General features: G+C 38.7%; 1 protein-coding gene and 2 long non-coding RNA genes across 6 annotated transcripts in view; 2 read left to right on the top strand and 1 right to left on the bottom strand.

The window, feature by feature from the left end:
• Positions 1 to 5,785, top strand: part of TANK (TRAF family member associated NFKB activator) — a 98,719-nt gene extending 92,934 nt beyond the window's left edge. For all 3 annotated transcript variants that reach the window (XM_030796340.1, XM_030796339.1, XM_030796341.1), the window contains 2 exons: positions 583 to 1,163; positions 4,954 to 5,785. In XM_030796340.1, the coding sequence (XP_030652200.1) occupies positions 583 to 1,163; positions 4,954 to 5,130 (758 nt within the window). In that variant the 3' untranslated portion in view covers positions 5,131 to 5,785. The remainder of the gene's footprint in view (positions 1 to 582; positions 1,164 to 4,953) is intronic.
• The window catches only part of LOC105737728, a 31,380-nt gene extending 7,096 nt beyond the window's left edge, over positions 1 to 24,284 (bottom strand). The window contains exons 1-3 of the long non-coding RNA XR_001113421.2: positions 24,226 to 24,284; positions 20,597 to 20,818; positions 18,120 to 18,181 (exon numbers count right to left, since the gene is read on the bottom strand). This is a non-coding gene — a long non-coding RNA (uncharacterized LOC105737728). The remainder of the gene's footprint in view (positions 1 to 18,119; positions 18,182 to 20,596; positions 20,819 to 24,225) is intronic.
• Positions 14,335 to 18,645, top strand: LOC105737729. Of its 2 annotated transcripts, XR_004026428.1 has the most exons (3): positions 14,335 to 14,491; positions 15,023 to 15,066; positions 16,477 to 18,645. It is a non-coding gene; the product is annotated as an uncharacterized LOC105737729 (long non-coding RNA). The 2 variants fall into 2 exon arrangements; XR_001113422.1 differs by lacking the exon at positions 15,023 to 15,066.
• Positions 24,285 to 25,191: the final 907 nt, after the last annotated feature.

The following is a 25,191-nucleotide window of genomic DNA, read 5'->3' as shown; positions in this document are numbered from 1 at the left end:
TCATCCACAGTTTTCTTAACATGCATCACAATATTTCATCCTTCCTTTGCCTTCACTGTCTTCTTTTTCCCAACTCCTGCAACCACCAGTCCCTCACATGGATTATTGAGAGCAGACAGTGGCTAAACTGATTAGTGATATACTTAGTTAGACAGTGACATGAATAATAAATGACCTAATTTTAGATATACCTAGTAAGATTTTCCCTTTTAACAACTTATTTGTCTAAGCAAACTCACAGTTATAGCTTCCGTTACTGACAAAATGTTTAAATGTATACACTACAAGCAAATTTTTTTAAGTGTGGAGCAGTGTAACTGTGAACAAGATGCAAAGCTTACAGCAGAATACCTAGGAAAAGACAAAGTAGTTAAATTGCAACTAATAAGCTATGTTTCAGTTCACCCGCTGGAGACTGCTAATATTCTGTGTAAGATGGTAGCAAATTTTAAAATCCCAGTTGTCTTCATTTGCTATAAAAACCAATAGAAAAAATAATAATTATCTGTCCAAAGCTGATTGAACAGATTTTTTTAATGATTTGAATGCAGCTGTTTCTCTTTTGTGTTCTTCTCCCTGCAGAAACACAGTGCTCTGTGCCTATACAGTGTACGGATAAAACAGATAAACAAGAAGCGCTGTTTAAGCCTCAGGCTAAAGATGATATAAATAGAGGTGCACCATCCATCACATCTGTCACACCAAGAGGACTGTGCAGAGATGAGGAAGACACCTCTTTTGAATCACTTTCTAAATTCAATGTCAAGTTTCCACCTATGGACAATGACTCAACTTTCTTACATAGCACTCCAGAGAGACCCGGCATCCTTAGTCCTGCCACGTCTGAGGCAATGTGCCAAGAGAAATTTAATATGGAGTTCAGAGACAACCCAGGGAACTTCGTTAAAACAGAAGAAACTTTATTTGAAATTCAGGGAATTGACCCCATAGCTTCAGCTATACAAAACCTTAAAACAACTGACAAAACAAAGCCCTCAAATCTTGTAAACACTTGTATCAGGACAACTCTGGATAGAGCTGCGTGTTTGCCACCTGGAGATCATAATGCATTATATGTAAATACCTTCCCACTTCTGGACCCATCTGATGCACCTTTTCCCTCACTCGATTCCCCGGGAAAAGCTATCCGAGGACCACAGCAGGTAACTGTTTTGCATTAACAAATATATTATTATGTGTGAACACACATTTTGCCATACATGCACAGATATGCATCTTTTTTACGTTATCAAACATCCTTTTTAAACTACTGATTAGCCAAAGTTAAGGCTTTCAAAAAAACAAGTCCTATAATAAATGACATGAAATTAGAAAAGCTGAATATGGTAAAACTCTATTGTTAAGTACCTTAGAATTTATGTCAGATTTTAAAGTACATGTTAAGCCTTATCCATATCTATCATGGTGTCACTTTCTTAGTTCCTTATTCAAAGCTTGTTTACTCAGGATTAATAGGATTATTAAATTTCATAGTGTGAAACAAATGCTGTTTTATTTAATAGTTTGTGTATATCATATTCATCTTTATAAGAATTCATGATCTTTCATAAGTAAATAATTGCATCTTACATTTCTATTTATCAAAATAAGTGAACTATCTTTCAGTGAATACTTCTACTACATCCTCAGTTATATAGTACATAGATCTGTAGGGTTTAGTTTTGGTTTTGGTTGCTAATCTGGAAATGAACATGTAGCCTAGTATATTTTTTAAATAGTCTCTGCATGTGTATGATATCAAATATTTTATTTAATGTTTCTAAAGCTCACAGACTTATATCCCCTAAACCACTCCTGCCCTCCCTTTTAGATTCAAGTTCCATCACAGAATGATTCTTTTAGTTAAAAAAAAGTTTAGTGTCTGAAAGCAAATGAAAGCTATATAATTTTTACAAAAAACAGAAGCTTATGAAAATACAGATTGATGTAAACGTCTATGTAACTTGCAAACATTTGTCTGATTTCTCTTTGCCTTGAGATATTTAATTTTTTAAAAAAAGTTATTAATACCCTTTTGCTTTAAGTACACATATAGGTTATAGACTTAAATCAGCATGCAAAGACGGCAATTGTCAAGCTGTGGTATATTTTAGTAGTGGGAAGAACTAGGCATGGCTGACAATAAGTTTTAATTATAACCTCACTTATGTTCTTGTTCATTGTACTTTATTTCACTTCATAGTCTCAGTTATAGTTGCTACTAAATGAAACAAATTAAACAATTTCATTTATTGTAAGTAGAATTCCTGCAGAGCTGTGAAGTGCATCAGTTCTAATGCTTGTTACTTTTTTCTCTATTATATGTCTTGCTTGTTCTTTTACTAGTCTGTGCATTCATGTTTCAGTAGATGGCACCCTGCATTGTACATTTGCTTTCTATACTACAGCAAGGGAAACAGCTGGTATGTGATTACAACTTGATGGAAAAGTATTCAGCTTAAAAAATTCAGGAGAATTAGTATTGAGTTGTCACAAGACATGGGGCATAAGGTTAGATAATTGATATTTTGGCAGAAAAAGCAAAGAAATTAGTTTGTTTTGAAGACCATGTTACAGTTTAGGATGGGAAGAATATTTCTTAAAATAAGTTTTTTTAAAAAACAGTTTAAGCTATTTTATTAGTATTAATAAAGCTAGTATTATACAAGCTAGTATAAGTACAAAGCTAGTATAAGAACAAAATTCCTGAGTTGGGCCAGGTACGGTGGTTCATGCCTATAATCCCAGCACTTTGGGAGGCTGAGGCAGGAGGATTGATTGAGCCTAGGAATTTGAGACCAGCCTGGGCAACACAGTGAGACCCTGTCTCTACAAATACATATAGATATATAGATATATGTAGCTGGGTGTGGTGGCATGCGCCTATGGCCCCCAGCTACTTGGAAAGCTGAGGTGGGAGGATTGCTTGAGCTAGGTAGTTAGAGGTTGCAGTGAGCTGTGATGGTGCCACCATACTCCAGCCTGGGTGACAGAGCAAGACCCTGTCTCAAAATAATAATAATAATTTTTTTAAAAAATCCTGAGTTGTTTGTAGATAGTAACAAAGAGAAGTGAATGTTTTGGCTACATATTTCAAAATTTTGCTTTATATCAATCATTACTACTAAACATCTATTTTATATATTCAGCTATCATAACCAAGACTAAAGTATATCAGATTATTATCGTTCTATGTGATTTTCTTTTTTACTTTGCTGAGTCAGTGAGTGGGATCCCAACTAAATTGTATGAAGAGATCAAATCTGAACTAAAAGTTCTTAATAGAGAAAAATGAATATGGACTTAATAGGTAAATTGGGAGTAGAAGATTGGCTTACCAAATTTAGAAGTTAAATTGCTTCTGATTTAATTTCTTACTATTTTATATAAATAAGAATTATCTTTAATAATCTTTTATTTTTGGCCATATCAATTTCACATTACAGTGATTTGTACTTTTTTGTTTAAACTGAAAACATTAAAATTAGAATCAAGTTAAGTCTAACTAGATTTTGTTTGTATGCTCACAATTTTTACTACTTTCATCAAAGAAGTTTTTCCAGAGAAAGTTATTTTACCCTAAATTTTATAACATTTATTTTAAATATTACTATTTTTGTAATAAAATTGACATTTCTTGTGAAAGGAATTGAGTCAGCATTATTATAAGTCCCCCATACTGATATTTGAATGTATCTGGGTGCCTAGACAGACGTTGTATATTTACACCAATTGTACACAGCTGTCCAGTAAACTGTTTATAAGAAGACAGTGATGTCGTGAAACCCAAATGCTTCAATTAGTAATATAGTGTTTATGTAAATGATTGGTTAACCAGAATGAAAGAAGTTAGGGGAAATAACAGTAACACTTGTCAGGTGCTAGACTAGGCTGTGTGACTTTAAAAACGTAATAGTAATAGGAGGATAAGGGGTCTCTTTAAATTTGACTTTATGAGGTGATTCTTCTTAAAATATCAGAATTTAGCTGTGTCAGAGTAATTTACCTGTGTCCACATAGGAAAGAAATTTTAAAAAATAATTTGGTTTACACAATTCAGGAAAATATTTTCCAGTTAACAGACATCTATTGTGTAGCTATTATTAAGCTAAATGCTATTTCTTGTCCTTCTAGAAGTTTAAAAAAAAAAGAATAAGTGCGGTTATGAAAGGGTATTTATGTGCTGGTTATAGTGGAGGTGGTTCTGTTAGATTATGACTTTTCATAATTCTTTAACCAGGCAACTATAGACAAGTTTCACTTTATTCAGTGACAAGAATGAGTAAGGCCAAACTACCTATTATATAACAGAAGCAAAGTAAGAAGTCAAAACACTGCATGTGTTAGATTTTGTTGAATGATTAAGTATTTGTTTTTAAAAACAAAAGATAACTGATCAGTGAAATTTGTTCAGTAGTTTAAAAGGAAAATTTTCTTTTTAAAAATCAAAATAATGCTGATTCATATATGTATTCACTGTATTTGCTTATAAACAGTGAAATTGATTTTGATTAAGACACAATGCACACACACATCATGTCTTGTATACTATGTAATTAATAAAGCCCCTATAATTTAAGGTTTTTATTGTAAAAAAAAAGATAGAATTTAATTTAAAAGACCAGAGTATTAACTATTGTTCCAAAACTACTGCTGTTGTGATCATTGAGTATTAAAAATTGCATGCTAAAGCTGCAATCTTTTTAAATATATAAAGATAAAATGCATGAGTGTGTGTCCCAAGTGACTTTTAATCAAAGTTTAGTTGTGCCCTTTATGAAACCAAGAATAGAGTCATGTCCTCATGCTAACTTTACGGAAAAGTAATTTGCTTTTATATTAGGGAATTAAATATATATGCTCATACATAACTCATTCAGAAATTCAAATTTGAAGTCCATTGCTATTTGAATTTAAACATAAGTAACAGATATTTTTGTTTCTTTCCTGCAGCCCATTTGGAAACCCTTTCCTAATCAAGACAGTGACTCGGTGGTACTAAGTGGCACAGACTCAGAATTGCATATACCTCGAGTATGTGAATTCTGTCAAGCAGTTTTCCCACCATCCATTACATCCAGGGGGGATTTCCTTCGGCATCTTAATTCACACTTCAATGGAGAGACTTAATACACATTTGAAAACAGACATACCAAGTTCTATGTGATGATTTTGGGCTTTTAATACTATAAATACTTGATTGTAAACTAAATTCAAGATCATTTATAGGAAAATCTAGTTTCACAACTGTTTGAATTTTTTTCTGGATTTACTGTATAACTCTTATTTTTTTAAAAGATCATTCTGTTCTTTCAAGGAGAAATAGCCTAAAAGAAGAAAAACAAAAAAAATTCTGTATAAAACTATAATCCTTTGTATTTGTGTTTACAGTGCTATTACCATAATTCAAAATTATGTATGTGACTTACAGAGTTATGTAATCATAATTTATGTTTATTTCAAATATCTAAGTTTATTGCTTGGATTTCTAGTGAGAGCTGTTGAATTTGGTGATGTCAAATGTTTCTAGGGTTTTTTTAGTTTGTTTTTATTGAAAAATTTAATTATGCTATAGGTGATAATCTCTTTGCATAAATCTATAATAGAAAATAGCAGACAACATAAACATCTTTGTAGTATCAAACCTAATACATTTCTTGTCCAGTGATAAAACAACTGGTAGAATTATTTAAACACTTTAGATTTTTAAATAATATACATGGCTTTAATTTTTACTATGTGTATAGCTACATGATGAAATTAATTAAATATTAAGAGGTACTTATATTGTGATCATTAGTATGTCCTTTGTTCCTGAGTAAAAAAAAAAAAAAGGAAAGGGAAGGAAGGAATCACATTTTTAGGGAAGTTTATAAAATTCATGTTTTCGTTTCAGTAACCTAATAGAATGGTGATGACCAGATTTGGTGGCATTTATTGCAATTAGTGAATCACTTTGAATTTTAGAATTATTTTTCAAACTAAACTTTCTAAAGAAACATTTGTTTTTAATGGGAGCAAATCTAAAACCCTGCAAGGACTATCTATATTTGTTAACTTAGATTAGAAATGTTCATATTCTTGTTGAGAAATTTGTTATTCATTGTTAGCAGCCTGCTTGATGGCCACTGAAAGACATTTGAGAGAGTGGATACCAAATTCAGAAGGCTGCAAAATTTGTTTAAAATGAGACTTCCCTTTCATTTTTATTCCCTATGATTCTCACCATTTAGGTTTCTGTTTTCCCCTGATTCTTAAAAGTGTTTACGGCATGGCTTCCATTTTATGAAGTAAGCATTGATTTGCAACTCTCAGAAATTTAAGCCTTCTTGAAGCAAGTGCTTTAAAGTAGAGGGTGTGGGATGGGGGAATTTGAGCAGGCCTCTGTGCCACAGTGAAGAACCTTAACTTGTGGAAGAATGAGAGTGGTGCCTCGACTTCTCCCGGTGCCAAGCACATCATATTGACATGTTCCTCACCAGGGTGACAGTAATTACTAGGTATTCACTGCGAAGGGTTCTGAGGCATGTATATCTTTCTTTCATTGCCACTAGGGCTGAATGGAAATGCCTAGACAATTATCCAAGTTTCTTCCCTTCCCCCCACCTCCTGCCCACCCAGCCTCCCCTCTCCACATACACACACACACACACACACACACACACGCACACACAAAAATAAAAACTTCCCAGCGTGTACTAGCCAGAATATACCACTGTACCTATCTCGTGAAAGGGGATTCTTTTTTCCCCTGTCCTTTTCTAGATGGGAAGACTTTCTCTCAACACAGTTGACATCTACTAGCTTGCTGACAACCAGAGGAAACTCTATGTCCCAGAAAGTGACTCAAATTGAAGTGTACCATTGACCTTCCTCCCCAGCCCATCCTTTCCCCGCCCCCACCACTTTTAGCAGGACTAGCAAACTCGGTTTTCTTTTAGGTTCCAGCGGCACCCTAAGCTCCACGTTGTGAGGGACATAGACCCTTTGGGGCCACAGGAAAGGCGGCCTGGAGAGCAGCCGCCTGCCCTGCTCTACAGAGGGAGCGCGGGCCACCGCTCTAAAGGTGGAGTGGGCACCCGCCAGGTCTCTCCCTCTGCCTCATGACTGAGTCGTGCAGGGTCTGGCTTTTGGCATCTGCTAAGCGTGGCCGGGTAAGAACAGCTCCCAGGTAAAAAAGCTGCACACGCGAAACGCCGTCTGAAAAAAACCACCCCCGCCGAGGCGAGGCAGTTGTGAGCGGGATGCCTGAGAAGTGGGAGGTGAATGTCCTCGGGAGGGCCCCCCCGGTGCAGCTTTCCCCGGAGGCTGAGGCTGCTGCCAGCGGGGACATCTGCTTTCTTACACTCCAGCCTGGCTCACCCCGCCCCCTCAGCCCCGGGTTGCGTGGTTATTTTACCAACACCGGGGGAGGGAGAGCTCGAGGAGGTAGAAAGGGGTGGATGGAAGCTTAGAAGATTTTCTTCCCACTCCCCCCACGTCCCCTCCTTTCGTCACATCTTTTAACCTTCAAGGTAAAGACTTAAGGAAACAATAAGCGTGTCCGCCGGCTCGCAAGCCCGCCTTCGGCTCGCCGGGGTTCTCGGGAGCGGGGCCTTGCCCCTCTCCATCTTCCCCGAGTCCCTCCCGGAGTCGGGCCGCGCTTCGGCGGTTCGGCTGGGCGCAGGGGCCGGCCGGGTGCGCCCAGCCTGTGGCGCCTCCTCTCCCGGGCTGCTGCCTCGACAGCTGCTTGTAGCTACAGTAATTAGACTGTCAGTGCTTGTTAGAGGAGAGAGGGGAAAACACGCTTCTGACAGCAGATTCCAAGACTCCCCAGTTTGTTAATTTCTAAGAGATCTTTAAAGCATTAATTGAGGTCTCCCCAACTCTCCCCTCCCGTCCCTCTCCGCAACTCCTCCCTTCCCAAAAATATCTTTAGGAGAAGCGAGTTCTCTCGGCGTGGAAGCAGTGTTTCCCGCAAAACTGCCAGCCCGCCCCCCGCTCACGCACAGACATCCAATTTCCCATATACAGATAAATGCACACATGTATACGCGGAAGGTTAACTCGGCGGAGGACTCGCCCAAATAAGCACCGGGATTGCATTTAAAATAATAATAATAAATAAATAAACTAGGAAGGAAAGCGGGGGGAGGGAAGCAGAAGTCGGGAAGAAAAGAGAAAAGCAGCAGGCTGATTACGAGGTGTCAAAACTGCCAGGAGCAAGAAGGTGATAGCAATCAGGGGTGAGAAGAGTGCGGCATTCGTGCGGGGCAACTAATTATCCGTCTCATTTGAGAAGAGCAGCATTTGAGGCAGCAGCGTTCGCCTGCTGAACGGTGACAGATTGGCGCGGAGGAGAGGGGAGGTGTTAAAACAATGGAGCCGGGCGCGCGAGCGCTGCTGCATGCTAATCAGCCCTCCCTCCGCCTGCCTGCCGCGCTCCCTCCTTCCTCTCGGCCTCCCTCCTCCGCGCTCCCTCCTCCCGCCTGCGGCGCTCCCTCCTTTCCAGCGGGCCCCGCGCCGCCGCCGCCGCCACCCGCTTCCTGCTCCCTCGCTTTCCCGCGCGTCCTTCCCGCCGCTGGCGAGTGGAACCCAGCCACCGCCACCGAGTCCCTAGCGGGCTGGGAGCCCCCGCGCGGCCCCCCGCGCCGGCCCAGTGGAGTGCAGCCCCGCGCGGGCTTGCCCGAGGGCTCGGCCTGCGCTGCACGCCCACTCCCCGGGGCGCTGGGGCGAGGACCCGCGCTCCGGGATCCAAGTCCTGGGGAAGAGGCCGAAGAGCTTGCGTTCTCACGCCCACTCGCTTTCTGGTGAATCAAACGCGTCGGCCAGCGAGTGCGAGTGGGAGTCCAGGCGAATTCAGAAAGGGCTAGGGACAGTCAGGGGTGGAAAGAGTGACAGGGCCACAAAGGCCAAGAAGGGCTCCAGGATTGAGCGCAGATCTCCTGCTCTGCCCCAGCGAGGCCGCCACCCCGAGGCCTCCAGCCGCCCCCAACCCGCCCTGCTGTGGCCGCGCCCCGCTGGCCTGCGGCGAGTCGGCGAGGTCAGCACCTCCGCCACGCCTCCCGCGCTGCGGCCCTTAGACCCCTGGAGCCCCTTTTCGCCAGAGCTACCGGTCCACGGTTTAAATGATCGCAGCGAAGACACATAAAGGGCCTTAGCATTAGCTGTGCTTCCAAGGCCTGACCTCCTGACCCCAAGACTAGACTAAGGGGCCGTCTGGGCCTCGAGAGTTCCCTCGAAAGACCGTCGCGGGGAGAGAAGGGCCTGGAAAGAAGCGGGCCGCTCTCCCCACTGCCGCGGAGACTGTGGGGCAGATGGGGGCAGGAGCTGATCTGGAGGCCCAGCTTCCCGCTTGGCCGCTCTGTTCTATACTCTGGCCTGAGAGAAGCTGGTCAAAAACAGCAGCGCCCTGGCCGCCCCTCCGACAGAGCCCATCAGAACCCGAGTCTGCTGAAAAAAGCCTTTCATACCTGTTGATGCAGGCGGGGACCTGAGTTTTGATATAACCTCCTGTTACTTTTTGACTGTAAAAGCTGATTGTTGCGCTTAAAAGACACTTTTATTCCTACCATTAAAATATTTTTACTGTTACGGGTTTACATAAACTACCCTTATAAACATCATAAAACTTCCTTCCCTGTAAGCCATGGTTGGACCTCCAGAGTAACTAAAAACCTGTGCAGTGTAATTGTTTTTTCTGCTGACCCTTACCTTTACATAACTTTATACACACCATTGTTCCTTTTTAAAAAATCAATTTAAAATAAGGTTTGCTAAAGCTCAGTCATATATACACAAAGGTTTCATTTCTATTATTCGGCTTTGTAATATTTCATGATAAAAGTACACAAAAATGAAATTAAAATGAGTAAATTTTGGTATTTTTATACCATCCTCATTGATCCTAGTCATGTGAAAAACTACACAAGTGCACAGAGTGAATCATTTTTCCTTTTAGAATATGCCCAGGCATACCAATAGAATAGCTGAATGCAAACTTCAGATCTACTAAAATCATACAGAACATTTTAAAGTTTTTAAGTTGAAAAATCTTAGCAAGAGTTACATAAAGGATTTTGTGTAAGTAAATGTTGATGCTTTCTGCTTTCCACTCTTTGGAAAACCACTAAGCAGGCCTCTGCCCTTGGCATATTACAGACTTTTCGGTGCTACAGTATTAGCTAGCATTTGGAAAATTCCCTTGTGTCCGAATCTGTTAAAATAGCAACCTATCTAACAGCAAAACAAATTTTAACTTTATATTTATTCATGTAAATGTGGAGATTCAGATGTTCCATCAGCATCAAAATTAAGCAATTTATTAACTATTCACCAGCCTTTGCTTCATTAACCAATTCTATAGAAGCAATGTCTCTCTAAAGCTGTGAATCTATAGAGCTCAAATAAATTTAGTTCAATTCCATGTTGTTATGTATCTCACCAAATTATTTATCTTCCAATAACTTGGTTTATATAGGCTTAGTGTAATCTCCTCTTAGTATACAGACCTCACAAATTTGCATGACTGTTTTAACGGTGTATTTACAGATAAGTTTTTATTTGCACATAAGGACAAAAAGGTGAAGTGAAATTTGGTCCCAATGGAAACCTGTTAGGTTCCCTGAACATATGGCTCATTGGGCTGTTACTTCCTTTTTGAGATCATTTTCCAAGATTTTTTAATATATACATCAATTTGACACCAGTTATAAAGAAAATATATTGGCTTTGAAGATTCCTCCACCTGGGGCATATCTCTTAATAACACACCATGTAGTCAGGTGTACCTCTGAATGTACAGGTTTCCAGTCTCTGAAAACAGGGCATAATTTGAAATCAGTCAGAGCTGCCAGTTGATTTACAGTGTCTTTGAAATTAGGTAGTTCTTTGGATTCTTAGAATGCCACATTGATTTGATTAATATAGTTTAGGGGTGACTGACTAAAACTCTTTTTTGGAAGGCTGTGCATTTGGAATCCACAGTATTACAATGATTTCTCTCAGTAGATACAAGTGATGTAAGTCTCATTTGTTGAAAGTGTGTGGTTCCAGCTTAAGACTTAAGGGGAAAATCACAGCACTTTGAAAAAGATGTAAATGTTCAATTGGTAAAAAGGGGGAAAAACCGTGCTAAAACATGTGCCTATTTCCATTATGCTTAATTTACTATTCAAAACAAGTTTTTCCTAATAAGCTCTATTGTTTCTTTCTGTTTTTTAAAATTGAATATGTGTGAGACAAAAATCAGATTCAGAATGTGAATGAAGTCTGTTTAGCGAAAGATTGTGGGAGCTTACAGTTCAAGAATGCCTCAAATTAAAAGAAACATCACCTTCTATCACCGAAAAGATACAAAGAAGCAAGTTTCTTGGGTCATTTCTAGAACCAGTTCCTAGATTGCCAGCTTCCTCCATCCTCAGAGCTCCTCATGGATGCATTCACACACTTTAAAGTGCACCAAGCACTAGAATATTCAGAATGATTACGCCACGTTTATTTACTGCATAGCTGTAGCTTTCATCTTATTGTAGTCCTCTTTTCTCTGAAGCATCAATCCCCTAATAGGACTGAAGTAAGTTCTCAAACATGTTATCCCCTTGTCCTGCCTATACAGGGTTATGTCTATCTCAAAATCGCTCGCACATTTCCAGAGAATCTGCACTTGATTATGCAACCCTTTGACATTTAACCCATCTCCCATGGTTGAATGTCCCCTTGGAATCGAGAAGGCCTGGATATCCTGGCACTTGCCCATGTGTCCTTTGTTGTTTAGGGCTATACCATGAATACATTCAAAAACTATCTTGTTAATATCCTTTGGAAGGAGTGTACAAATAGTGACTTCTCCCTTTAAAATAATTCAAGGAATAGTTGTTTTTAAAATAAAATATTAAAGACTGCCTAATTCAACTTTCATTTTGTGTGGACAAAACAAACAATAAAGAAACAAACAAAAAAACCCCACTGTGTCTAAAGAGAATAAATGAATCCCTCACACCTACTCAAATAGTTGGAACTCAACTCAAGCTCTCCTGTCTTTTTCAAACTATTGTTTTTTCCATAACCAGTCCTTACCTCAAATAAAATATAGTTTTTCACTGACTTTGTACTTTCTTTCAGCGGAAGCCTAAGTCCTATGCGAAGTCTTTTCACACAAAAGAATCAACCACAGAAAGAGTAGGAGGCCTGACATTACCTGACACTGGAGTGGGGTTTATTATTTAAAGGTTGTTGGCCAGGTGAGGTGGCTCACGCCTGTAATTCCAGCACTTTGGGAGGCCGAGGTAGGCAGATCACCTGAGGCCAGGAGTTCGAAACCAGCCTGGTCAACATGGTGAAACTCCATCTCTACTAAAAATACAAAAATTAGCTGGGTGTGGTGGTGCATGCCTGTAGCCCCAACTACACTGGAGACCGAGGCAGGAGAATCGCTTGAACCTGGGAGGCAGAGGTTGCAGTGAGCCAAGATCGCACCACTGCACTCCAGCCTGGGGGACAGAGCCAGACTCCATCTTAATCAATCAATCAATCATCAATGTTGTCAGTTTATCACCACTCTAACAAGGGCCCCAGTCCATTTCTGCTTGGAGAAGGGCACCTTAACCCACTGGGTGTTGGGCATCTCTCCGGCCTGCTCCAATGAGGGAAGAGCAAGTCATGGAACATATTTTTGTAGACACAAACTAACATGAGAGAAGATAAAAAATGTTTTGTAACTCTAGAGTATGGAGTTAAACCATATCATAACTGCCAAACCACAGTGCTAAGTTTTTTAACAGTCTGAATTCCAGGTTAGAGTTTGTCTGGGGGAAAAAAAATAGCTAACCAGCATGAACTGGAAGTGAGCTTATGTATTTTCTAAAACTATTGATCTGGAACTAAAACATTCTCTAAACCAACCAAATACTTCATTTGGTTCCAGAGCTGGCCTTCACTGTCTGGAGATGGCTGTGCAGCTCAGAAGGAAGTCTCGGCCTTATACTATCTTCCCCTGAGAGTGTTGGTGAATCAACTCTGAAAACAGCACTCATTAGACAAATAGTTTCTCCATTTGCAGCTGTTAAATAGCTTACCTACTAGTGATAAAGGGGCATCCTGTGTGGGTGTATTCAGACCACTTCAAGCAACTGGCTTAAAAGGAAGGCTAGCTCACTGGGGATCCAAAGTATCAGTAAGGGTGATAAAGCTTGCTTGAAAAAGCTCTCTCTAACTGGGGCTGGGGAAGCAATGCAAGCAGCAGGCTTCCTCCAGAAAGCAGCTTTCTAACTCCTCACCCTCTCACACACACTTCAATACTCAAAGACCCATTGTTTTGTTGCGTTTTTCCTGAGGTTTTACCATTGGCATTGCAAAAGCCTTTTCTTTCAGCATCTGCAAGACCCTATTGGATGAGATCTATTTCTAGGTTAAAGCCTTTGATACATTTCAAAGCAGACTTTGCCTTTAAAGTTCTCAACTCTTTTTTTTTTTTTTCCAAAATAAACTAAATACTAATGGGTAATGTGGCTCTATAGTCAAGGTTTAGAAAAAATATATGCATTAATGCTGACACGGGGACCACTGTAACTGACATTCCACTTGCAGACATGCTAGGGTACGCTCTACCCGCTAGGGAGGGAGGGGTTCCGTGGGCCAGACCCAGTCAGCCAACCTTAGGAAAGGAACCCGGCTCCATTTCCTAGTGAAGTGGCAACAATGACTGTCATTTCCTCCTCAAATATAATGTAAGGACATTTCCAAGTCGCTTCAGTCATTTCTTCCTCCTCCACCCTACCATGTGCTTACAAAAGTATGCTGTAGGAGAAATTCAATTTCTTTTTCCAGGCAAGGTTCCATTAAACATGTCCCCAATAACCTGATTACATCAGACAATGAGCCTTCCTTCTTATATGATTTCTTCAGCAGAATATTTTTTAGTTCGAATTGCCAGATTTAGCCAATAAAAATACAGGATGCCCAGTTAAATTTTTTGAATTTCAGGTAGATAACAATTTTTTACTCTAAGAATGCCCCATGCAATATTTGGCAACCCTATTTTTAACATCACATTGACTATATAAATATGAAGCTGAATCTTAGCAGATTCTCTCCTAGTTTGGGGCTGGGGAAGTGGTTAGGTGTGGAGCTAATATTTACTCTTTTTCCGCCCGGAATTCTCTTTCTTCCATTCTCCTTCCGCAGGGAACGTCTTGGGGTTTCTTGAACATCTCTCAGCATTTACTGTACGCCCCCCTCCCCTCGCTTTTGCTGATAAAATGGTTGGTGTTGTGTTTAAAGTGTTTATAAAGTCTCCTCCGTGATAACGCGAGCGTTTAAGAGAGAGAATTCGTGGCACACCGCTTCCTGCCCTCCAGAGTGCCACGGCGTCTCTCTAGCCTCAGCCTCCAGGCGGGTGAGGAGGTGACACCTGAGAATTCCTCCCTCTCACCCCTGACCCTGCCGGAAAGGGAAACTGAGATGCGGGCACTGGGCCCTGGGAAGCGCGGGGAAGGGGAAAGGAGAAAGCCAGGTGGGTTTTTAGGTCTCTTCCAGTGCCACACTGCGGGGCATTGAGGGGCCGCGCGAGGCAGGCCCTTCCATGAGGCCTGGACTGGAGGCCTCCTCCAGGCGCTGGCACTGGCCTGGGCCGCCTGCCGCCACGCAGGGGCCGCGCGCCTGGGCCCCAGGGCCCCTTTGCGGGCGGGAGGCCGGGGGGACCGACTGCTCTCTGCGCCCGGGGTCGGGGGAGGCCGGGAAACCTCGGCTCCCGGGCGAGAGGCACCCAGGCCCTTCTCAGCCCTCCGGCGGCGGCGGCCGCGCCGGGCCTCGCTTCAGCCGGCCGATTCTTCCCCTCATTTGTTGCATTGTTTGCATTAATATGAATATCTTGTTCTGTTTGTTTTGTCTCCTGAGAGCCAATAAAGCTGTGAGTTTTTTCTTTACACCAAATGCAGCTCTACGGGCGATCAATCAATGGGTAGTCTTCGGATAATCTGTGAGAGTGAGAAATCTAATAAAGCTAGCGACTAAAAAAGGAAAACAAAATCTATTTTTCTCTTAGGTTAACTACGTCAGAATTAATGTGTTCCACTTCTGCTACCTGAGGTGGGTTTAACTCTTGTTCTTCCCCCCCCCCCCCAACAAATTGATTTTAATGTCAAGATGGGAGAGGAAGAGGGCTGAGGAAAGAAAGAGAAAAGAAAAGGGATGTTTAGGAGCCTCTTAAATTTTCTGATGGTTGGCCGATTCTTTCAAGAGTAGGAAAGACGGTACTTTCTAACGTCCCAGAAAATCAGAGAAATGGAGGATTCTAACAAAATGTAGTTTGGCAAAGAGGCCCTTCCTCAGTTTTCCGAACAGACAGGAAATGTAAATTGATAATGACGTAAGTAAGTGATGATAATCAATCAAGTTATTATTAGTGCCCCCTGCCCCATCACTTGTTTGCTTTTGCTAGATGCTAAACTTAACTCCTCAAATGCATTTTTGGAAGGCCCCTCAACCATCCTGAGCAATGCAGGAAACAGGAGAAAGATCATCTGCCTGAGCTGCTGCAGTTCTCCTCACAGCACAATGCAACCAAAATCATTTATAAACAGATCAAAATAACAATCTGAATTATCTAACATTAGCAGCTGAACTGAAGAGCCCAAGATTATGTGATGAATTGTTAAATTGCAGTAGCATTGTTTTGGATTGCTAATTTAAAAAAATAAGCAAACCCCATGACTCTAGATATGACAACTGAAAATACCCACAAATTATTTAATAAATGAAGCGTCTAACAACTTTAACACTTCCTGGTCGCCCTGTTAATAAATGTGATTTGAGGTAGATTTTTAAAATCTTCAATCTAAACAGTGAATTCATTACGCACCAGTCAGATCTCTAGATGCCTATGGACTTCTTGGAATTAGGTGTTAAATAGACAAAAGTGAACCAAACTGCCTTTAAAAGCACAGCATGACCATGTAATTCTTTTTCCAGTTTGTGGTAAAAAATGATGAAACTTCTTTCCAAGTAGCTATCACCCAGATTTAGTGTGAAAAGTAGTGTAATTGTAATTCACGCCATCAGGGTCTATCGCTGATAGACGATCAGCTGTTCTGTAGAGGGGAGAGGCTTTCTTTTCAAATAGGAAAGCTGCCAAGTGCTCTGCGATACCTCCAGCAAGCTTATCGGATTGAGTTCAGAGCCAAAACAGCAGCTGCACACATATGCAAATTGGCAATTAATAGTATAACATTCTGTAAAAAAAAAAAAAAAAAAAATGTTTAAAAAAATTTTTAAAGAAAATAGAAGCTACCTGAATATTAACCTTAACTGTAACTGGGACTTCTAAGATGAATGACTAAGGATTAATTACCCTTTGGAGAGGACTTGCTCTTTAATACCTTCTCTCACAGATCAAGTCTTTGTTGTCTTGCTGAGTTTTGTCTGTTTCATGGAGCACAACAATACACTCTACAGGAAGAACTTTAAAATAACTAAAAAGCCCTTATATTTTGATTCCAGAAAATGGAGAAATTAAGTCCTTTCCATGGATCATTCCTTCTGTAAACAGAGATCACAAAGCAAGAGCTTTAGCATCCTCATGAAAAAGACATTTTGTTCTGGGTGTTATCATCTCCTTCCACTACAGCTTGCAATTGGAACAAGCTTCACATCCTGGGGGTGCTGCCTATCTCTGTCTTGATTTCTGTCTGTCTATTCCTCCCATTGACAGGAATGTCGTTTGTATCTTCCACGCAGCAGTTTGCAGAAATCCAGCAAGGTTTATGGTTTATGTTGCCCAGCATGTATAAACATAACGCTCTCAAATGTTTTTTAAAAATCTATGAATTTGTTAGATGTCTTAACATCCTGGTCCTCCTACCCCAATTCTCAAACACAAAGTACTCTGTTGCCCTGATATAGTCCTATGATAGTTCTGGCTAGGATTAGGTTGACAGTCTAAGCCCCAAGAAAGGCCTGGCATTTTCATAGCAGGCTTTCCCCAATGCTTTGAGTCTTCCTCTCTCACTCCCTTTTTCTTTTTCCCTCGGAGGAGGGGGTGTTGGGGGTGGGAGGTGATTAGCAAATGTTTCAGGTAATCTGTGAATTCTTAATAGTCATATTTCCATGGTGGAAGATCTCCCTATTTCTCTGATGTGACAGGTTACAGAAACCTTGGTGTTGGGGGTTTTACAGACATTTACAAGTTCTGGGAGTTTGAACTTTGGGTCAAGATGTTGATTCCTTTTAATGTGCGAGGGTGAAGGAGGTTTTATTTTGCTTTATTCTTTTGGATGTTATGAGATGAGATTGTATCCAGTCTTGGCTGTAACCTATACCATAAATGCAGAGCTGCAACCATTATTTCTGTCTCTTTCTCCTTTTATCACCTACACTTCTAGAGATATTACTTTCAGTTTTATTGCAAATCATCTGTGTCTTTATTTTAAACCATTATTTTTCGTATACCCCAGGCACATTTCCCTTATAATGAGACAAATTTTAGATTATTAATTTTCCACCTAAAAGGATACTGTACACTTTTCATTGCCAATATGGGCTTTGAAGCTTAAATATCAACATTTTTATAGGAAATTTACCCATGTCAAATTTAAATATATGTGCTTATATTTCTTGGAAAAAAGATTTTGGATAACTATCAATTAAGCAGCCAATTCCATTTGGAGTGCAGAAAATTTTGAGCCCCTTGATAAGAAGGAAAAAAATTTTTCCTCTAAATAACCAACTCTGGATCAGAAAAATTGAACTTTTCTAAATATTTATTATTAACAAAACTTTTTTTTGTCTGATTCCACTAGAAGCATCCTATGTTGTGAACACCATAAAGTTATCCTATGTTGTGAACACCATAAAGTTATGAGGGAAAAAAATGTCAAATCTAAATTTTATTTAGAAGTAAGATATTGTTTTTCTTGACTTGCAATCCAATTCAAATGCACTGTTAGACTTTTCTTGTGATTAAATAACAATGGCTTAAAATGATAGCAAGTCAACTGAAAAGATGCTTTGGAATAAAAAAAAAGTGGGAATGCCAACTTTCTTTTCTTCTCTATAACTTCATTAACATGGTTGTGTAGACATTTGCATGTAAAATGTAGCTAACAAAAATTACACAGAAGTAAATTTAGTCCTCTAGTGCCTACCTCTATGGTGAAATCAGACCATTTGGCATAGTTTGAAGTCTTCCAAGAAGCCTGGTTTCCACCTGGAAAATAAATTACTAAATTTGAATGTGTTACTTATACTATGGTGAGTTGTCTATCTGTTACATTTTATTTTAGTGCATATACTAGAGATTGTATTTAGGGTGTTCTAAAATTGTCATCTGTCAAGGTAGAGAATTATAATAATATAATTATACTCAGAAAGCGTTCTGATTTTAGATTATTTTGGCACTGTTACAAATATGATGAATTTTTTAAAAATTCAGAATGTTTATTACAAATTCATATGTTTAATTGTCAAGTTTTGAGATTAATTTAGATAAGCTATAACCAAAGTTTATTTTCTTTGCATTTATTGGTACATAGTTAATGCTTATACACAGGCTTCAGTGTAACACATATACACTATTAAATATTTAGCTGTACTTATTTGCTTTATCTTTAAATGGTACTCTGTCCCAAAATTTTCTGAGTTTGACAAATTATCAAACATTTATCAAATCACTGTTGCATTCTCTGTTCATCAATACATTCTGTTTTAAATCATAAACAGTTTGATTCTGAGTTATAAGAAATATTTTGAGTAATCAAAGATTCTATGTTGTATGACATAAAGTATCATAATGAGATTATTGATGAGATGTCATGATCAGTGAAGACCATACTCAGTGAATTTACCCAGATGAAACTATGTGTTATAATGCTGCAAGTGTACACAGAGGTAGGAGATAAAGATGTGCTATCATGGCTCAGTAAAAACTCCTTACCACAGCTAGTGACAAGAACAAACAATGTTTTGTTAAAATGTGTAGGTTTTTCTTCATCTCAAAGGATAGTGCATTAATCTCCTAAAGAAAGTAATTGTTCTCTCTGAAATGTACAGTAAGTTGAGTTAAACAACTAGAGCAAGTATGGTTGTGGAATTTATTTTCTCAAGCTCAGAAACTTTTAAATTTACTACAATATACCCAAATATGTCTAATTACTATACCACCCTTGCAATGATTACAATTTTGATGTTTGTCATTTTTTACATCCTAAAGTGCTTTGTGAACCCAGGTGATTATATAATGGATACCATCTTCTGTGGGAGTGAAAAGAAGAAAAACTTGATTCATACTTAAAGGTGCTGTATTTGAGGAATGTGATGTTAAAATATTTTCTCTTAGCACCAGGCATGTGTTTTAAAGAATTTATCCGGAGGACTCAGGACATTTTCTATATAGAAAACTGAATGATGAACATTATTTAAGATGATAAATGGGAATAAATTTTAGAAAGTCATATCTCTAGAAAAATTTACTTGACCATTGGATTAATAGTCTAAGAAGTGATGGTGATAGAATAACAATAGTGTCTTGGTGAAGCCCTTTCTCTGTGCTAGACACTTCACATACATTCCCTCATTCAGTCATTAATAATCACCTAATGAACCCAACATGATTTTGTTTTACTGATGAGAAAAATAAGGCTAAGTTTAAGTCACATAGCTTGTAATGGATGAGGCTTTATAGCTGTGGGATTCTAGAGTCCATCTGATCATGTGATGTAGTTCCATTCTGGTTTCTGAAGGACAGAGACGTGGAGGAGGTTTGAAAACTGTCTCTTTCCCCTCTTAAAATTCAGTTTTTCCTTTACTAAATCCAAAAGAGTAAGTGAAGTGGTCCAAGAATTTAGCAATGTAGTCAAGGTCCATTTGATTAGGAAGTCTTTGTATGACTAGAAACAGGATTGCTTTGGCACATACATAAAGACTGGGAGATCTACACATCCATCCTCAAATTTAGCAATTTGAAGCAGTTAGTTACACGGACAGTTTTGTATGCATTGCTAAATGCAGACACAAAAACTGCATTTGCAAAAAGAGGAAACCCAGTTAAACTAGGTTGCAAATTTGGCCCTAATTTAGCGTAGCATTTGTGATACATATAGGTTAGAGTGACATTTATATAATGGTGTGAAATATGAGAAACTTCCAATGCTAGACACAAAGACTTTTAAAAATTGCTTTTGCCTACTTTGGTTAGTTTAAGAAACAGGAGGAAGAATTTGGTTTTTCAAGTGATGGGAAGCCTTTAAGGATGTTGGAACACTGTTCAGTCCCCTGGGGTTCTGCCTGCTGTACAATTTTAAATGTCTTTTAGCTAAAAAATTGGCCAACAAGGGAAACATAGAGATGAAATCTCTTCTTTCTTATCTGGAAAGTGAGAAACTATAGGTGGCTAACATAATCCAATTTTGATAGTTGAATAAATGGTCAGCTTTTGGGGTCAGAAAGTCATAATCCTCCTTGTTAATATGTCTATCTAACTGGAGTAACTACCTACCTATGAGAATTTATCTTGGAAATTTTGTCCTTATGCTCAGTTGTAGACGTGTTTCAGCTTAAGAAATACAGCCAAAAATGAGACTAGATAAATACACCATGTTTCATGTAAATGCTGCTATCATGGTACCTGAAACTATTTCCATCATTGAAGACCACTGGAGGGCAGTGTTTTCTCCGTTGGGAACAGCACCTGGTTTCACATGGAGACTGCATAGATGTGTTAAAAAGGCATCTGGGTTACGGGAAATGAGTTGTACTTCTCATTCAGGCTGTGCTTGGAATTTACCCCCTCCTGTTTACATGTCATTCAGATTGTTCCTTATCATACTGCCTGTCAAATTAGTTGTACCTGAAATCAGATTCCAAAAGATCATGTACAATACATATTTGCTGTGTTAGAGCTTTATATTCATTAACTATTTGAGGCATTATGTCAAGTTCATTTTGCTAATATAAATAGCAAATAAGAAAGGATATATAAGCAAGAGTAGGCAGTTTTAACCAGATGCTTTGCACTTAAAATTTCAATATTTCATTGATTTTATTTTCAGTATAATTTTATTACATATAATATGTATACGTATATTTGTCACGAAATTAGCAAATTCACATTTTCTGGAAAGAACAAATGAAGACTTTTCCTAGAAGCTTATTTGTCATATCTTATGATATGCCTTGTTCCCTAAAGATGGTATATGGAAAAATGTTTAATTTCTTCTATTTTAAAAAATGATCTATTGCTGAGTATTAAATTATAAAATTATACTAATTTGTGTTTCCATTAGTTAAAAAATGAAACTGGATTACATAATAATTTGGTGTGTCAGGGGTCCATTTAATCTTTATTTAAAGGCATATAATACAAATTGAACTATTATAATAGTCATGTTTCATTGTTAAAAATGAAAATATCATATATTTTAGCTCTGTGACTTTGTTTATCAAAACACTGCTATTTTTGCAAAATCAATATATAATTTTAGTCTAATGATTTACTTGATTTATTTTTTTCAATAAAGTGCCCAGAAGCTTACCTGGAACTTGGCCAAAATAAGGCCGAGCAACCAATCACTTGAGGAAAAACATAAATAACAATATCTGTATCATAAATGCTTTTTAGAAGTATTTCATTTTTATAACATTATTTCCGATTACAAAAGTAATACATGTTCATTGTGTACAGCCATGTGCCACCACGCCCGGCTAATTTTTTGTATTTTTAGTAGAGATGGGGTTTCACTGTGTTAGTAAGGATGGTCTCAATCTTCTGACCTCGTGATGCACCCGCCTCGGCCTCCAAAAGGGCTGGGATTACAGGCATGAGCCACTGTGCCTGGCTTCTTATACATATTTTTATGCACTAGTATGTATTAAAAATAATTAGGATATATGACATTACTCATTTATGAGTGACACTTCCCTTAAAATATATCACATTTTCCCATGTCATTAAATACTAACTAGTATTCCATAGTATAAATGCACCATAGTTTGTCTAACAAGTTCTCTAACACTATGTATTTGGTAATTGCTAATTTTTCCTTTTTTTGAGATGGAGTCTCACTCTGTCACCCAGGCTGGAGTGCAGTGGTACAACCTCATCTCACTGCAGCTTCCACCTCCTGGGTTCAAGCGATTCTCCTGCCTCAACCTCCTGAGTAGCTGGGACTACAGGCATGTGCCACCATGCCCGGCTAATTTTTGTATATTTTAGTAGAGATGGGGTTTCAGTATGTTGGCCAGGGTGGTCTTGAACTCTTGACCTCAAATGATCCACCCGCCTAGGCCTCCCAAAGTGCTGGGATTACAGGCGTGAGCCACCATGCCTGGCCAATAATTGCTAATTTTTGTATATCATAAACAATGCTATGTGAACATCTCTGTAGACAAATATTTGCATACATTTATAATTACTTCCTCCAGATAAATTTCAAAAAGGGGAATTTTAGAGTCAAAAAGGATTTTTTTTATAAGTTTCGATACGTAGGCTAAAGTGCCTTCCAAAATGGAAGTACATGAGAATGTCTGTTTATCCTTATCTTCACCAACACTAAATGTTATCAGCTTTTTAATGGTCCCTAATTTGATGTTTGAAAAAATAATTGTTCTTTTACTTTTAGTTATTTTGCTTACTTGAAAAATTTTAAATTTCATATATTGTTTGCCATTTATAATATTGCTTTATAGTGTACTTATTCCTATATGACACCCATTTTTTCTGTTGGGGTGTTTGTATTTTTTTTATTTTTTATAAAGAAAGGTATTTATGTAAAATTACCATAGTAACACTATGCCATACATTTTACAAGGATCTTCCTAAGCTAAACTTTATAATATTTTCTTATTGACTTTTTCACTTTTAAATTGTCAATTTCTCAAGTGTTTTCATTAACATTTCTGCCTTTACTTGTAGAAAATCTTCCTCATGGCTGGGCATGGTGGCTCATGCCTGTGATCCCAGCACTTTGGGAAGCTGAGGTGGGTGGATCACAAGGTCAGGAGTTAAGAGACCAGCCTGGCCAGCATGGTGAAACTCCATCTCTAATAAAAAATATGAAAATTAGCCAGGCATGGTGGCACATGCCTATAGTCTCAGCTACTTAGGAGGCTGAGGCAGGAGAATCACTTGAACCCAGGACGCGGAGGCTGCAGTGAGCTGAGATCGCACCACTACACTCCAGCCTGGGTGACAGAGTGAGACTCCGTCTCTGAAGAAAAAAAGGGAAATCTTCCTCACAAAAGGTTAGATAAATATTCACTTTTATTATTTTTTATTTACTTCTTTATTTTTTTATTCAGACAGGATCTTGCTCTGTTGCCCAGGCTGGAGTGCAGTGGGACGATCATGGCTCACTGGAGCCTCAATCTCTTGGGCTCAAGTGATCCTCCAGCCTCAGCCTTCAGAGCAGCTAGGACTACAGGCACACATGACCACCTGCTAAAATATTCACTTTTGTTTTCTCCTACATATTTGATGATTTTTTTGTTTTTATTTTATGCATTTAATGCTTTAATATGTCTGCAATTTGTTTTGGTTTATCATGTGAGGAGAGGATTGGATCCTTGTTTTTCAACTGTTAAGCAATTGTCCCTGCAAGTTTATTGAATAATATACTTTTTTCCTACTGATTTTAAGATTTTTGAATTTAGCTGAAAGCTTTTATATTCTAGGGTCCTCTCTTGAGATTAATTTCCACTCCACTAATTTCTCTATTCTTCTACCTTTATCACAATATTTAAATAATACAGTCTTATATCTGGTATTGCAAGTCCTTCAGTAGTTTTCCTTTCCAAAATTTTCTTTGTCATTCTTGACTATTTATTTGTTCATATTATTCTGAATTACATTATTAAGTTAAAAAAAGATTCACTTACGAACATATGTTTTTCTGTGAAAAAATACTCAAGATATATTAAGTGAAGAAAGCAAATTGTACAACAATATATATATTAGCCTTCTTAAAATTAAAAAAGTCAGAAAAAGCATAGAAGTGTGTGTGCAGGCCCATGTGTATGTGAGGCTGTTCCTTATTGATACATATAAACATTCTGGAAGATTAGCCAAAAAAAGGATTAACAATGGTTAGCTTTGGTTAGTGGGAATGGACATTGTGGAGAAGAGGAAATTTTGCTCTTTACTATAAAGAATCTTCTTAGGTAGTTTGGATTTTCTACCACGAACAAGCATTAGTCATAAAATTTTGGTAAATGTCTTTGAAAAAAATCTTTGAAAAAGACTATTAAAAAGCTACTTACACACAAAAGGACAAATAGTGCATAATTCCACTCATCTGAGGTACCTAGAGTAGTCAGATTCATAGAGACATCAAGTAGAATGGTGGTTGCCAGGAGCTGAGGGAAGGGGACAATGGGGGTTGTTGTTAAAGGTGTACAGGGGAGTCTCAGTTTTGCAAGATGGATGGTGGTGATAGTTGCACAACAATGTGAATGTACCTAATGCTACTGAACTGTACACTTAAAAATGTTTAAAACAATACGTTTTATTTACCACAATTTTTTTTTTTGAGACAGTCTTGCTCTGTCACCCGGGCTGGAGTGCAGTGGTGCAATCTCGGCTCACTGCAACCTCTGCCTCCCAGATTCAAGCGATTCTCCTGCCTCAGCCTCCTGAGTAGCTGAGATTACATGCACATGCCACCATGCCCGGCTAATTTTTTTATTTTTAGTAGAGACGGGGTTTCACCATGTTGGTCAGGCTGGTCTCAAACTCCTGACCTCGTGATCTGCCCGCCTCGACCTCCCAAAGTGCTGGGATTACAAGCATGAGCCACCTTGCCTGGCCCTACCACAATTTTTTTTTAAAGCTGTTTACAATGATTTACCTCTGGAGAGTTGGATTGAGGAGTTAGGATGTAGGCCAAGGACAATATTTTTCATTTAACACCTTCTGCGTGGCCTGAATTTTTCAGGAGAAGCCCATATTATTTTCATAATAAAAAATTTTAGGACTCTCTCTAGACCTATTTTGATTCAGAGGCTGCCCAATTAAAAGAAATTTAATGTCATAGCTAATTTTAAAAATTTATTGGAAATCCTAAGCTGAATTACATTAAATTTATAAATGATGGGACAGCTTTAAAATATTGTCATTTACTCATATAGAAACAGTTTTCAAAAATTTTAATGATCCTTTGAAAATTTTGAAATTTCTTCATATGGGTCCTACACAAGTTCTGTAGTTTATTAGTGTATCCCTGGGTT

The sequence above is a fragment of the Nomascus leucogenys genome, chromosome 17, assembly GCF_006542625.1.
Source record: "Nomascus leucogenys isolate Asia chromosome 17, Asia_NLE_v1, whole genome shotgun sequence".
NCBI classification, from domain to species: domain Eukaryota; kingdom Metazoa; phylum Chordata; class Mammalia; order Primates; family Hylobatidae; genus Nomascus; species Nomascus leucogenys.
This window is presented reverse-complemented; position numbering and strand designations above follow the sequence as displayed.